Genomic DNA, 16,004 nt, shown 5'->3' on the forward strand with positions numbered 1-16,004 from the left:
ATATCTAAAAATAGCAACCTAGGAAATGCCACACGTCGGTGATCTATTAGCTAGACAACCCTTTTACTTCCAGTAGCCAATGACATGAAATAGAAATTGATTCTTATAGGTGATTGAGCACAAACACCCAAAAATAAGTGTTTTTTGTCCCCCTTTTAATTTCCATTTACGTATAAAAACTAAATACTTTCCTTTTATAGTTACTAACCACGATTTGAAATCAAAATCAAGCTCAAAGGAAAGGGAAATCAATTTCCAGATTATTGCAAACCTCAACAAGTACTACATATTACAACCAACTTGTATTTCTTCTTTCTTCTTTTGGCTGCCTTTTTACAAGTAAGCACAACTTGTATTTATTTTTTTGCCCCCTTTTTTCTTTAGCACCCCAAAACTTCTTCAACTGTTCCAAAAATTCCAATCATTTTTCTTCCTTTTGTGGTAAGATTACATACTGAATTGAGTGAATTCTTGTTTCAATGTTTCACTTTTTTGCAATGTTTTCTTTCCCCAATTTGATCGAAACATTCCCCAACTCGAATTTCTTGTGATTTTTGACATTAGGTGGGTTTTCGAGCAATTGGTCAACAATATGGGAAGAGGGAAGATTGTAATTAGAAGGATCGACAATACAACAAGCAGGCAAGTAACATTTTCCAAGCGAAGGAAAGGATTGTTGAAGAAGTCAGAGGAATTGGGTGTACTTTGTGATGCTGAAGTTGGGGTCATAATTTTTTCCAGTACAGGGAAGCTCTATGAATATGCTAGCAACAGGTTAGTGGAAACCCCTAAAGCTATATTTGAGTATTTCCGTGTTATTGGGTCTTGCAATATTTCCTTTTCTAGATTCTATTGAACAGCTCTTTAAAACAATGAATTCTAGCGATAATCTCATATGCTTTTCCTCAAAAATAAAAATAAAAAATCTCATATGCTTGATTTAAAATAAGTTGTCTTGAATATAGATCAACTTAAAAACATTTATGATGAATTTAAGTTAATCTATCGATTTTATGCATAGATCGATGAGTTCGAAACAAATAAAACACCTTAGTATCCCCAAAAAACGTCAACAGTCAAGTCAATTTGAGTTAACAGAAAGGCGAATTACTCGTATTTTGTAACATAAAAAAGTTAAATTTCTCTCCTTACGGGAATAAAAAGAAGCTAAATTAATAACTATATATCACTAATACTACCAATTTACCAAATTGTGAAGCAATAAACTCAAAGTTTAGCATTGAAAATGGAATATTGACAAGATTTGATAATGTGATACTATTAAGGATGTAGCAAGAAAATAGGAGTGCTTGCACAAGAATAACAAAAATGGATGTGTTCTATTCTTTCTTTCTTTAATTTTCGGTCATTAAAGAATAAAGCACAAGACGAAAGATCAATACAAATAACAACAAAGTAAAAGACGTGTAATAGAAAACTACTAATTGTGCTTAATGTGGGATTAGTACGATATTCCAGCATTCAACAGACAATTAATTGATAATTACGAAGAGATAAACTAGATTAGTACCACTAAATAGGAATAAGTACCATAGATGATGGATATCACTGGTATCTCTGGCAATTGGTTACCTTATCTAGGTTAAGTACATTGCCACATGCTCTCAACAATTACCACCCAAAAATAGATAAAAGATATGCGGTTCATATATCTCTTTTATTTAGCTTTCGATTTGATTTTCTAGGGCCCAGACACTGTCACATCTTGGAAAAGATGCTATACTAATTCCTCAGGTGGTCATTAAAAGAGCTAAAATTAGTAAGATTCTTCTTCAGATTAGTTCTTGAGGAAAAATACTTGGCTTCAGACGTGAGGTTTGAGCACTAAGTTCTATATTTGGAAAGCGTAGTTTGGTCAAGTTGTCTTTAAATATTAACAAAAGGCTTTTTTTCCAACAAGCTAATCAGTTGACTAGGAAAGTAGTTGTTGATGCTATTACCTTTGCTAGCTCTTCCATTTTAATTAGTAATGTGCTGTTGTCATATTTATAACTTTTGTAATTCAGATTAAACAAAATATTTTAAGTAGAAAAAAACCCATTCGTTTCGCTTATGATATTTTTTTTTTTTATTCAATTACTACTTTTATAATTTAGATAAACTTTCTAATCTAACACACAGTACGAGTTGGATAAAGGTATTGTTCAATAATACATACAAACTAGTCAATCGTATCAACTGGTTTGACTAACACGCGATATAAAACTAGTTTGTCTAATGGGTTGAAATGAGCTAGTTATGTAAAAGTGTTGGGTAAAGAACAATTTATTATTAATTTAATGCATTCAATAAGCTAATTTCAAATGACAACTCATAAAAGAGTATAATTATGTCAAAAAAATACAACCTTTAAATAGAAAAATACATTGTATTTTGATTTACCCAAAAGGAAATGAGGCTTTGTATTAAGGGACGGAGGGAGTAACATACATAGCATTTATTCAAAAGATTTAAGGATGATAATAATAGAGTCGACCAATTTTCGGTCAGGTCTTGGTATAAAATCTCATGCCCTAATCCGTCAAGCTGTCGGGGCAAAGCAGGCTTTTAAAGGTTTTGAGTTGGGTGTTTAACTAATAATATATTTTCAGGTTTGTCCAAGCCTACGCTTTTTGGGTCGGGTCATTGTTAATCACCTTTAGATCTAACCTAAAAACCAAATTTGTGTAACTGATAAAAATATACTCTCTCCGTTTCATAATTAGAAGCATGTTTTACTTTTTTGGGTGTTTAAAATTAGAAGCCTATTTATATTTATAGATAGTACTTTTAGCATCAATTCCTAACACTTTTTCTCTTCATCTCTTCAATACTTCTCAACCATTTTTTCTTTCTCTCTATCTCTCTGCCCACACATACATATTTGTACTCCCAACCAACTTCCTTAATTCCTATGAAAATGGGAAAATAAGCTTCTAATAATGAAAAGGTGTGGGCTTGCAAAAAAATTTAGGATTAAGGTGTGTTTTTGCGAAAAAAATTTTAAAAGGTGGTTTCTTGCAAAAAAAAAGGGTTATAAAAGGTGGTTTAATGTAAAATTTCCTTATTTTTTATAATGAAAATACTAACTTCAAATAGTGTGATTTCTATGATCAATATATTTATGTTTATAAGCATAACTTTTTTTATATAGAAAAGAATAATCCAGCTTATGCACAAACTATTTGAGCCTTGATTGGCATAACTCAACTCGGCTCGTTAAGGTCTCGAGCCGAACTCAAATATGAGCCAAGCAACTATGAATCGAGCTTTGACTGAACTTTGATCGAGTCGAGATCGAACAGTTCACGAACAATTTAGTACCAGAGTTCTCCATGCATAGGTCACAAAACTCTTATCATGTCTCCCATTCAAAGGTCTAATCCACACCAACATATATACATAACTATGAGACATATCATGTTTATTTCATTTTGACAAGTTGGCAAAGTATAGCCCACATCTCATGTCATGCCTCCCATTACAAGGGGCTGACTAAGAGTGATGTTACATATTTACATATGTGCAAGCACACATGCTTGAAATACCTTCCATGGTCTAAACCATCTAAATTGATCCAAAAATTGGCCTAACCAAAACCATAACCAATTCGAACATTCTTGGGACTTGTTATTTGTTTGGCATAGATTTTTTTTTTTTTTTTTTTTTTAATTTTTTTTAACCCACCTTATACATTCATCTCAATGTATGATTTCAAAACATTAAATTTCTTTTAATTTAAACTTACAAAAGAACAGATGATTGTAAATAATCTCACAAGGACAGCTTAAAACTTATTGACAGAGTAGCCACTAGTTGATGAAATGCAACAAATTCACCCATTTTCATTGTGTTTAAAAACTAAAATAATCATTCACAACTATTCATATTTAGAAGGGCAAAATCCCAACATGAGTAAAAAAATATGTTACTCAAAGGGGTTCTATTATCTTTTCAATACTACCATTCAACTTTTCCTTACTCTTCTTCTACCTTAAGCACTCGACCATGGCACTACACGCTGACCACTTTTTCACCACCACAACCACCATTTCTCTTGCCAAACACCTCACAACACCACTGCCATCATCACTTCTTTGCCCATCTTCGAAAATCTAACTCAATTGAAGGAGTTGGTCACCTCTTCCTTTTGGGGTTGAGCATGCACTTAACTTCACCTTTCATTCCTAGGGTTTTCGCTTTTTTTAAATGTGACTGAAGATTGGGGGAGATGGGTGGATATCTGGGAAGGTGGAAATGAGGAAGCGTGACTTTTGTTTCGCCGCAACGTTCAAGGCTTGGAAAGGGCGAAGAAGAGGAGGACAACAGGGGAAAGATGATCAAAGGTGGGCGGGGAAGAAGAAGATTGGCTTGAGAGATGGTGGTTGTGATGATGAGAAGGAAGGAGGAAGGAGGAAGAAACAATTATTACAATTGTGTCATTTGAGTAATACAAATGTTATTACTCAAAATGAGTAACTGGGGCTAGCCCACTTGAAAGATATTAAAATCAACAAAAAATTTTGCTACAACAGCACCAACTGTTCTTAAGTGCACACACTAGTGCAACCTATTGTAAATGGTTAAATATTTATGTCACCATTCGCTATCTTAGATATAATTTATGTCATTGCATTCACCCTTGGTCAAAATAAATACAAAGAAATTGATCAATTCCTAAGTTAAAAATAGAAGACCAAGAACATAAGAAACCCATTGCTGAATCAACAACTCCTCATTCTTGCACTTTGCCTATACTTAGACCACAACACCACCTCCCTCATCTATAAACTTGAACTCCCAAAGCCTGATTATGAATATTGCAACTCCAAGTCAAACTCCTTGTCAACACCTTTCGTGCAAAATACATAAAAGACCAAACCATTTGAATCATAACTCTGAAAATTAAGTCCTGCGTGTGTAGCAAACCCTTGGTCCTAAGCTTGATGTAAAAAAAAGAGGGATTTATGCCTAACTTACACTAAAAATGATTATAGTTTAAGAAATGCAATAAATAGTGTTATTACCTTCATTCAAGGGTCTCAATTAATGCATTAAGTCACTTGTTAACAATGCTAGTAGATGGAATTTGGGAATGACATTAATATTAATTTAAGATATTATATAAAAAGGCGCTAGACGATTAGGTAAAGTACTTCTTGCTCTATGCAAAGGCAGAGACAAGCCTAAGAAGCAAGAGGCACACAAGGTACGCCAAGGCACAGAGAAGCAAATTAGGTTGTGCACCTCACTTCAAAGAGGCGCGCTTTAAGTAGGCCTTGCCGGACCTTCATCACTTCAACGCACTACAACTTTTTATACATTGTTAATCACTTGTGGGTGGACTTGAGCTAAATTCATAAATTTGGAATTTGGTTTTTTTTTTCTTTTTTACATACTTTTATATTCTTGACATTAACTTTATTTGGATACAAAGAAATGGAGGGATGGGAAGAGGAGAAAAGAAAGGATGCGTCATCCTTTATTTGGATATCTAATACAAGGAGGGAATTTGAAGGATTAATTTTCCTTCCCCTTTAAATAAACCAAATCTCTCCAACTAAGTTCACCTTTTCCCTCCTCTCATCTCCCCTTCCACTTCCTCTTTTTCCTTCACTATTGTTATCCAAACATAGTGTAAAGCTCACATATTATTGTTATGAGTTCATAAGAAGATACTCTAATACTTTCCTTTACGTCCATTATCAAGTTGCACTATAAAAGTATTATCGACTTCTAAGGAATGAATGTTAAGGGTAATATTACGAAAGTTTTACTAATATTAACCCTCTAACAATTTGTTTGGATAGAAGGAAATGGAGGGATAAATTATCTCTCATTTGGATAACAAATGAGGGAAGAAGAGAATTAGAGGAGAGAAATGAAGGGACTAAATTGAAGAAATTGATCTCTCCAACAATAGAGAGATTTGGGAAAAAAAAAAAAAAAAAAAAAAAAAAAAAAAAAAAACTCATCATTCTTCCATTCCCTTCTCTTTCTCTATCCAAACACCCACTTTAACTACATATAATGAGGAGAAGAGTGGTTCTTCACCACCTTCTACTGAAAATAGTTATCTCCGGCTATAATTATATAGTGAGCTTCCAAATAGAAAATGACAAGAAAAGGTGAGATGTATCCTTGTCTATGATCATGTACAAGTTTGGGCTAAAAACTTCTCCACCATGACTACACCACAAAATTACATAAATCAACTAACATCATTGCCAACCGCCCGACTCCTAAAATTACCATAGAATTGCCATCACCTCCAATAAAGTAACAAACCTAACCTACAATCCTCGTAAATGTAATCAAAGCATCACTCCACTTATCCACCACTATCACAAATTTCACCACCACCATCTCATTATACAATCACAAACTGCAAATCCCATTACTCTTTAGATATCTAGATTAATTGAGATTTTTGGATGCTTAACCACCAAAACATTTAAGTGGATGAATGAAGAAGATTCATTGTTTTATGACAAGCTGACAAAGTTAAGGATGGAATAACTAACATAAAATGCATCTTAGCATGACATTCATTAGGGTGCAAGAGCCAAATACCACTGCTAGTTAGGAGAACATAAAAACATACCTAAGATGCCAAGCATATTAAGATTGTCTAGAGTTGGCCGAGAACTGCAATCACCGATAACTGTGAGAAACAATAACCAATAAATCTTGAACCACTAAACTTGTGTACTTGGATGAAACACCAACTCAATTAAAATAGTTAAAAAACATTTTTGTTTTATGGATGTCAACAATAACCACACATTATTATTAGAAAATACATTAGTAAGATAACATATTTCATGTAATTCAAAAGTAAGACTTTTGTTGAGACTAAATAATAGATGGGTAAACCAGAAAGGTGTGTTGCATTTAAAAGAACACATGGAAAATATAATCTATCCTTATATCCTATTCTGTTTAAGACAATTAATAGACTATGAAGTATGAACTGCAATACTACGGTCTTGGTCTTTCAATAATCCATGAATAAAAAGAACATTCATCTTACAAGCATTATTCTTTTTCAACCCACCTTGTGTGGTTGGCCACACCGTGTGGCCACTTACCCACTCATAATATAATAAACTAACCCTTATAACACTAACAAAGTAACCTTATATTACTAATGAAGTAATTTAACCCTTGTAACACTAACCAAGTAATCCCTATAACAATAATGAAGTAACCCCATAATGATTGGTCACCTGTCATATATAAGAATTTGTGAGTGTGCATAGATATGGAGCCTTGTTAGATCTAGTTCTTATTGATAATCGAGTAAATTTATCTCTTACGTAGATCAACTTTTAAATTCATTATCTTTTTGATAGTTCTCTTTGCAAGATTTGGTAAAGGAGAATAAGCTACTCTTTACCTTTTAATTTTGTTTTTTTTTTTTTTTTACCTTGGTAACTAGGAGCATACAAGAATGCTCACAAATCCAACAAAATGCAATACTTGTTATTTGTGCTATGTACAGTATAAATAAAAAATGCAATACTTGTTACTTTCAGTGTTGAATTTTGGATTCAAATATAAATATTGCTGATGCTTGATATTTATTTTGCCAGCATGACATCCATAATTGACCGCTATAATAAGGCGAAAGAGGAGGAAAATCAACTGGTGAATCCAAATTGTGAGCTAAAGGTACGATTGAGTTCTTATTTTGAATGTATAATACTATAATTGCTACCAGAATATCTTCCAAGACAAATATAAATGAAAACAGGAAAATCTTCTTTTTGTTTGGAATTTAACAGAAAATCATTTTCACAGGCAAATTTTTGCTCTTAATGGATGATAAAAACTGAGGAATGGTTAAAACTTTCTTAAGTATCAGAGATTTGCAAGACGCTAGTCCGAGTGCAACATTATATTTCAAGACTATAAATAGAAGTTTCAAGCAAGATTAACTAAGAAATCATATAATATAATTGTCATAACAAAATGCAATGGTAAGTAATAAGAATTCTCTATAAAGTAGAAAAGCAGAAGCAATAAAAACATAAAACAATAACCACCACCAGAAGATTAAATTAGCAACTACTTAAAAATGGGAATTTGAAAGGTCAGGACTCAAGATAACACAATCTCACCTCTAATAATCAGACAGGGTTATTTACAAACTACTTCAGGTGATTAGCTAAAAACAATTTAAAACTATGATAGGAACTGACATAGCTTACAGCACTAACAATGACAGCAATATAAGAAGAAAATGATTTTTACATTGATAAGATGAGAATTACAGTAAATCGAATGATAATTCCACTTTTAAGAGGTGGATTCTCTCCTAATTTGAGCTTGTGAAAGGCTCACTCTCTCCCAATAACAAACCACACAATATTCAACATGTCTACTTTCCTCCTAATGAGACCTATTTTATAGAAAATCCCTACTAACAAAACCTCTAGCTTATTCTCCAAGTTACTACTACTCCCTCCGTCCCCGAAAGAACGACCCATTTGGCCTAATTTTAGTCCCAAAAAGAATGACCCATTTGTTTTTCCCAACATCTATTAAAATCACAAAATTACCAATATATCCTCAAATATTTTTGTCATATAGATCCTTCTCCCTATTTTACCCTTGTATTTTTTCAGATCTTTGTGTCATCTCCTCTCTAAATTTCTAAACTTTTTTTCTCTCTCCTGCCACCATTAATTTTTCTTGTGTTTTCCCATATATTTGTACTTGCAAATTAAGTTTCTTAACACCCGCAAAATCAACCCAAATGGGTCGTTCTTTCGGGGACGGAGGGAGTAATAGAATATGACTAACATACTGACTAACATACCCTTCCCTTAATATTGATTCCTTGAAAACTATTGCAGTAACATTGTACAGCACCAAATACAGGTAAATAGAAACAATGCAACAAAGTTTATTGCCATTCTACACTGCTACCTAGCCAGCAATGGATGTAATAAAGCAATAACAACCTGCATCCAACTCCCTATTACTCTATAGTTATATTACCATAGCAGTCTAATGACCCAACTATCCAGAAAATTTTCCACGTCTTATGCTGAAAATAGGACACCATGAATGGTTTGACACAGTACTACGTAATCCTGATATATGATCTAAAATGAGCAACTTTTATCAAAATGTTTTTTATTCCACAGGACAAGTTGCTCAAAACGAAAGATTCGTGATTCTTCTCGGGGCCCATCAAGGGATGTAATTAGAGATCAAACAAGGGATAACAACCAATATTTAAGCAACGTAAAACGGTGCATGGACCACACTTGACTCAATAGGAGCAAAGTATGTTTCAAGTAAGCAAACCTGAGCCTAGGCATGGATTAAGACACAGGAATAGTACCATAACCGAATAATAGTATATGATTGAATTATGGTTTGATTTCAACAAATCATGTCAACGATTGCTAAGCCTTCTTACATTCAATGAAGAGGTCATGATAAAACCTTACAAGGATCTTTTAACACAAATTACAACTATATCATATTGGTTGTTCTAGAGGACTCTTGAAAATTCTCAAGTACAAATTTTACCACTTTTTCTATATAGAGAGGCATATAAAGCATACATAATCAAAATGCAACAAAAGAACTAGTTCTGAAATTCTCCCAAGATCAAACAAATATTAGCCAAGAAATAAATTTAACAGATCTCCAAAATCATATAGCTCTTATAAGCCTTTATCGTCCTTGCGCAATAGGAAGTTGCGGAAGTTATTCTAGCCCACAAATAGATTTATTCCCAAAGATATGGGGTCAGCAACATGAACCAAGAGTCTATCTCATATGATCAACCCCAACCCAAACAACATCCTTCTCCAATCTTTTCTTTCTACAGCTACATGACCTACATCACCGAATAAGCCCCTTTCTCCATGCCCATTTTAAATCCCATCCATCAAACACATCTTTGGTTTTCCTCAACCTAACTTTAGATCTCTTTTATTCCAACCCTTCACCTTCATTACCACTGTATCTTTCAGTCAACATCTCAAATTCCCAAACCATTGTAATCGACTCTTCCTTATCATATCTATACTATTCCTTCGAATAACTACATACTTTACTCCCTCACCAAGTTCCCACACATCCATCATATAATACACATTTTTTTTTTATTAAGGTGCTACTTCTAAATGCTTAACAAAGTAACAAACCATATAAGATGGTGCGCGGAAAAAGGGAGTTTTAGAAGATACATTTCAGCCAAATGCACCACAAAATTACCATAAAAGCGTTGTGCCATAGGAATAACTCATTGGCCCCCAAAAGCCTACAAAGCACATCATAAATGCCACTCCGAAAAAGTAACAAACATTAGACTCCTCATACATCACAAACTTATTCCTCTTAAGCATCATGACATGTCAGGTAACAACAAAGAAAGGTAAGACATCATGATTTGAATTGAATTCACATACCAAACAAATAATGACATATAGCCAAACCCAATCTTGTTTATGGAACATATCATCAATAAATGTCTTTTATAAACTTATTATTTAATTTTACCTTACAAACAAAAATTATAACTAGGGGCTTACCTGTACCAACACTTGGTACACTAAAGACAGCATATTAACTTCATCAACCCTAAACTCTTGAATCAAAGACACCACCATTATTAGTGTAATACACTTATTTGATTTTAATTTTCTTCGATATCACATGAAGATTATTCATAATTTCATAGTTTTAAAAAGAGATAAAAAAACTGATTTGTATAATAACAAAAATTTTGGTTTAAAATATAAAATCTAAAATATCTAGAGATCAACCCTATTATTGACTCTTTGAAATTTCTAGATTATCAAACCCTATTATTGACTTTGAGGTGTAAATACCTCTTTATGCCTCAATTATACAACCCCCTTTTATTCATTTCTTTTGGTCTTCTTAACTTCCTTGTTATACTTGTAATTTTGTTTTGCTTCCATCATTAGCATTTCAAGGCAGTCTAAAGTAAGGGATCCATTTCCCTAGTAGGAGTACTTTGTGTATTTGTTTTCCCATTGATTAATACAACATTGAACTTTTTTTTTTAACAGTTTTGACTTTTGATCACGATCCTCTCTTCCGAAGAGTGTATAAGAGTATGTGTTCGACTAAAAAAAAGGACATCAATACTCTTATGTTTTGACGAAAACATACTCTTATACACTATTCGGGAGAGAGAACTATTCTCATAAGTTAAAAAAAAATACAATGATATGTTCATCAGTGGGAAATCAAGAACATATTGTACTCCTACAATGGGAATAGATCATTACAGTAGAGTACCTCAAAAAACTTCATGATGGAAGCAAAACAAAACTATAACATTGAAGAGAAAATGAAGACCAAATGATTGTAAAAAAGGGTCATATAATTGGGCAGATGGAGGTATTTAAAACTATTTTAAATTTCAAATAAATAATTTATACAATTATGAATATCACTTTGGTATCTTTAATGAAAATCAATTATCTTTTTTTCCAAAAAAAATAAAATAAGTAAATAATCATTTTTATCAAAACCAAATCAATTTATAGAAATTGTTTATTATAAAATACTTGAAAATTTGAGGTATTGCAATTAGTGCCTCTACTTAGGACGTAATCACCATCACAAAACACCTAGAACAATTGAGAAAAAAAACTGATGGGTGCAACATATCCATGCGTATTAGAAAAACATTGTTCTTGCATATAGAGACTAGCCATCCAGAAAGAAAATTTTTATAATTGTCCAACTTTTTTTGTTGGAGCTAATCAATAAAAAAAATGTATCTACAACAACAACAACAACAACGGAGAAAAAAAAAAAAAACCTGGTTGACCGAGCCCCTATACCCAAGTGAGATCTTACCACTGTGATTATGTTCACCAAGCCCCACGATAAAAATAGTGTGAAAGACAACACATTTCGAATGAAATGGTTGGCAAAATCTCCTTTCTGTGATAACAAACATAAAGATGATATTAGTTGTATTAAAGGCATCTTAAAATAGCAGACCAGAGATGTAATCATCCTTCAAAACAGAAAGTGGATCTCACATCATTGCAACATCTATCAATTAAAATTGATTGCATCGGGCATACCTACCTATCTAAGACAACAGCTCCAAGAAATAACAAGCATCTATTCAATCTCAGAATTAGTCAAACAACCAACCTGTAAAACATAAAACTCTTTATAACAGGATATTTGGTTGTACAGAAAACAAGCACAAAAACTTTAAAAACAAGAACAGAGCATGCAGCTTGAATCAGTAATATACCAAGAATCATCACCAAAATAAATAAATAAATAATTTTTTTTTTTTTTTAAAAAAAAAAAACTTCTGTTTTCATCACAAATTATTAATCTTAGGCACAGAAATCTCGAGGGAGAGTACATCACTGTGGAGACAACTGGAAATAGCTATGATTAGAATAACAAGGGACATGAGCAATGATTCCATCAAGGACTCCTATTGCTGATGTATGGAAAACATAGGAACAAAGGTAAAGAAGGCAAGTCACCATAATTCAAGCAAGTCCCTATAATGCAGGAAAGTCGCAATAATGATGTTAGGAGGAATATTGGATCACGAGAGTTTGCTAAAAATGACAGGGAAACTTGGGTACGTAATAAAAAGGGAGGAGAAGGATAAAGGGGGAATCATAAAAAAATATGTGATGCATCTTCATTTCTTTTTTTTCCCCCTTTTTGTTCTTCTATTTTATTTTATTTTATTTTATTTTTTATAGAATCTAGGCCTCTCAAATGCTTAGACCATTTCAAATTTATAAATAAATTCCCCATCTGCTAATTCTTCACCCACATTTCCTACTTTCTTTAATTCCTCTGTCTTGTAAAGTACAGATTATTAAGTGGGTAAACATTTGGGGGTGGAAGAAGCTTTGTGTTTGATCCATTGTAATACAAATCCAAAAAGTAACAGGAGAAATGCTCTTATCATATTATTGAAAAGGGTGTACTATGTAGGAGTAATAATTATCTTGTATATGCCAATTACATCAACATTTCTTACCATAATCTAATGCACAACTGTATTTTGTAGTTCTGGCAAAAAGAAGTGGCAATGCTCAGGCAGCAACTGCAGATCTTACAAGAAAGCCACCGGTATGATTTCTCTCCCGACATGACATCTTGACTATTTGAACAAAAAAAAATCCACCTCTATAACATAATCATGCTTTTATAGTTCAGTTCAACTTATTTCAACATATAAGTGCTCTTGTCTTCTAAACTTTTTATTCCGTATCCAATATACTTGCATCCAAAATAAATGATTTTTCTTGCAGTCAAAATTTATAAGAATAAGTTTTTAATTGAACTAATTGTTCAATAAAAAAAGACGTAACTTTAACTCCCTCTAGTCCATGATATTCTTCCAACTCGACCTCCTTATTTGGCAAATTATATCCTTTTCTACCCTACCTTGCCCAATTTATTGGACACACTTTAAAGACACATATGATCACAAGCACAAATAACAAGAATATTGTCATCCAGATAATTAAGAAATTGTCACTTGACCAATTAAAGCAATTAAGAAATTGCCATCAAGATAATCTGAACTTTGAACTACAAAACAGTCAAAATAGAGAAAGCCCAAAAAACTTTGTAACTATAGTTCACCGATAAGCGAAAACATAAGAGGTACTGCAGAAATGCAGTAACCTAGCACACTCACTTTCTCCCACAACTCAAGAAACATAAACAGCAAAGGTACCCCAAAATGCTAAGACAAAGAATTCCCAAACCCTTGGTTCTTAGAAATTATATCAAATATAACAGGTTAAAGACTTCTTAATAGCGCCTCGAAGGGATGCTCTATGCTGTCTTTGTCCTTGCCCAAATGTCGGTATTTTAAGGAAAAAATATGATAAAATGAGCCAAGCAGTTAAGTAAAAGTTGGGTTTTTTTTTTGTTCCAATAGATAAGAAAGGATGTAGAGAAAGTTGATGGACAGATCTACCCAATCATGACCACTGGACACGCTGCTTACTACAAAGTATGCCTCTAAGCAAGCACCTGAATACATTCGTTCAAAATGACAAGACACAACTTTGGATAAATTTAAGTTTGAGGTGATATGAAAAGTGCTCCAACCCTCTTAAAATAATTTAAAAAGTGAAGCAAGGTCAACCAAATAAAGCATATGTGTACCTTCATACTCTTCAAAATAAAGGAGCAAATCACTAATAACCAGAAATATAAGGAAGCATGACACATTAACCATTTGTTGATGTAGGCAAATTATGGGGGAAGAGCTCTCTGGTCTGACAATCAAAGATCTACAGAATCTTGAAAACCAACTCGAAATGAGTTTACGAGGAGTCCGTAACAAAAAGGTACTAATGCAAGTTCCATACCTTATTATAAACTGTTCCTCAGTGTGAAGCAGGAGCTGACTCGTAGTCTTATCTTTTGCAGGATCAACTGTTGATAAACGACATACAAGAGCTAAATCAAAAGGTCAATGACATTTACTATGCAAATTTCTTGTTTTAATCATTTATTTCAATGAATGCACATCATAAATGACAAACAGCTAAAGCTCAGTAGCATTGTTACAGAGGGAGCTCATTCGCCAAGAAAATGTGGAGCTATACGAAAAGGCAAATACTATTCGTCAAGAAAATAAAGAGCTGTACAGAAAGGTGATTATTTGATCAGCAAAATGCACAGATTTTTGAATCAAATTAATGTAATTGTGTCTACAGATGAAACAAAGACGCTATGAGATTCTTTTTCAGGTATATGGAAATGGAGATACAAGTGCAGCCAATGGTGCCATGCTCATTGATGGTGAAGACATGGAAGAGGATTCAAACGGACCTGTCCATCTACAGCTTAGTCAACCACAGCAGCAAACCCATGCATCACCAGGGGCTATCAAGTTGGGGTACGTGACCTATAAACTACAGTGCTAATTCCTCTAACAGAAAGTTTGATCCATAATTCTTTTGTTCTTTTTATTTTGCTGCAGCAGACTACAACTGTACTAGACAAGATGGCTTAGTTGGAAATACACTCCTGGTCACAATTCCCAAGGTCTTAATGTTCTGCTCTTATTACTAGATAGTGGCATAGAACCACAGACAATCAATAACACAATTGAACGGTTATGAAGAAAGAGAAGTTTGCATCTGTTGGAATGAAATTCTAGACAAAAAGAAACCAACCAAAAAAAGCATTAAAAAAGTCTATTGTTTCATCATAATGTCATGTAATAAAGAGAGAACAAATAAGACAATGTGTTTTATATTTGAGTGTTCTGTTAATATCTTCAGATCTCTTGTGCCAGAAATTCAAAACAAAGAAAATACAGCTTTATGGGATTGCACAGTGTTCCCATACTCCCTAAAGCCTTATTTCGTTATATAATTATTTTAGCATCAGTGAGAGAGTGCGGCAAATAAAGTAGCATACACCACACATAAAAGAAATCAGATTCCACATCATCATAGAGCCAAACATTATAATATACATGCATTGAATAGGTACATCCATAGACACGGTATAGATGACAGCATGATGATTAAAAGAACAAAATATAGAAATTAAAATATTTATATATATATGCGGAGTTAAAACTGTGAAAGCATGAAGAAATTAATGCAAAAGACACAGGATCGAGCATAATCATATTCCCAAGATGATTCCTGTGTCAATGATTTCATGTAAGATGGATTGGGTTAAGCAGTCATACAAGAACAGGAATGTCACAAATGAGCAAAATGTAATTCATTGCTAGCATAATGAAAACAAGATATACTACAACAAAATTCATGAGGAACCAAAACAGTAGAAACAAAAACAATGGATTTTACTACTTTTATGTGAATACAAAATGAGAAAACTACAATAAAAAAATAAAATGCGCAAATTGAAGGCTCTCAGCACAGTCAATGCTTCACTGCAACTAGGCAGTATGGGGTAACTAGATCAGAAAGAAAGATCTAAAACTTTCATACTAATAGATATTGTCTATGTGTTTC

At 33.1% G+C, this 16,004-nt stretch overlaps 1 protein-coding gene and 1 long non-coding RNA gene across 4 annotated transcripts in view; one reads left to right on the forward strand and one right to left on the reverse strand.

The window, feature by feature from the left end:
* The window catches only part of LOC145639348 (MADS-box transcription factor 23-like), a 16,381-nt gene continuing 377 nt past the window's right edge, over positions 1-16,004 (forward strand). The window contains exons 1-9 of one of the 3 annotated variants that reach the window (XM_081690575.1): positions 1-339; positions 565-774; positions 7,596-7,674; positions 13,058-13,119; positions 14,255-14,354; positions 14,437-14,478; positions 14,580-14,663; positions 14,760-14,908; positions 14,993-15,057. In XM_081690575.1, the coding sequence (XP_081546701.1) occupies positions 593-774; positions 7,596-7,674; positions 13,058-13,119; positions 14,255-14,354; positions 14,437-14,478; positions 14,580-14,663; positions 14,760-14,908; positions 14,993-15,011 (717 nt within the window). In that variant the 5' untranslated portion in view covers positions 1-339; positions 565-592 and the 3' untranslated portion in view covers positions 15,012-15,057. Of the gene's footprint in view, positions 442-564; positions 775-7,595; positions 7,675-13,057; positions 13,120-14,254; positions 14,355-14,436; positions 14,479-14,579; positions 14,664-14,759; positions 14,909-14,992; positions 15,058-16,004 lie in introns of all 3 variants that reach the window. The other 2 variants (XM_081690574.1, XM_081690576.1) reach the window with 2 other exon arrangements.
* Positions 11,516-16,004, reverse strand: part of LOC145639349 (uncharacterized) — a 26,498-nt gene continuing 22,009 nt past the window's right edge. Inside the window, exons 5-7 of the long non-coding RNA XR_014114871.1 lie at positions 14,376-14,442; positions 12,097-12,165; positions 11,516-11,946 (exon numbers count right to left, since the gene is read on the reverse strand). This is a non-coding gene — a long non-coding RNA (uncharacterized LOC145639349). The remainder of the gene's footprint in view (positions 11,947-12,096; positions 12,166-14,375; positions 14,443-16,004) is intronic.

This window comes from Chenopodium album, chromosome 7, assembly GCF_948465745.1.
Source record: "Chenopodium album chromosome 7, dcCheAlbu1.1, whole genome shotgun sequence".
NCBI classification, from domain to species: domain Eukaryota; kingdom Viridiplantae; phylum Streptophyta; class Magnoliopsida; order Caryophyllales; family Amaranthaceae; genus Chenopodium; species Chenopodium album.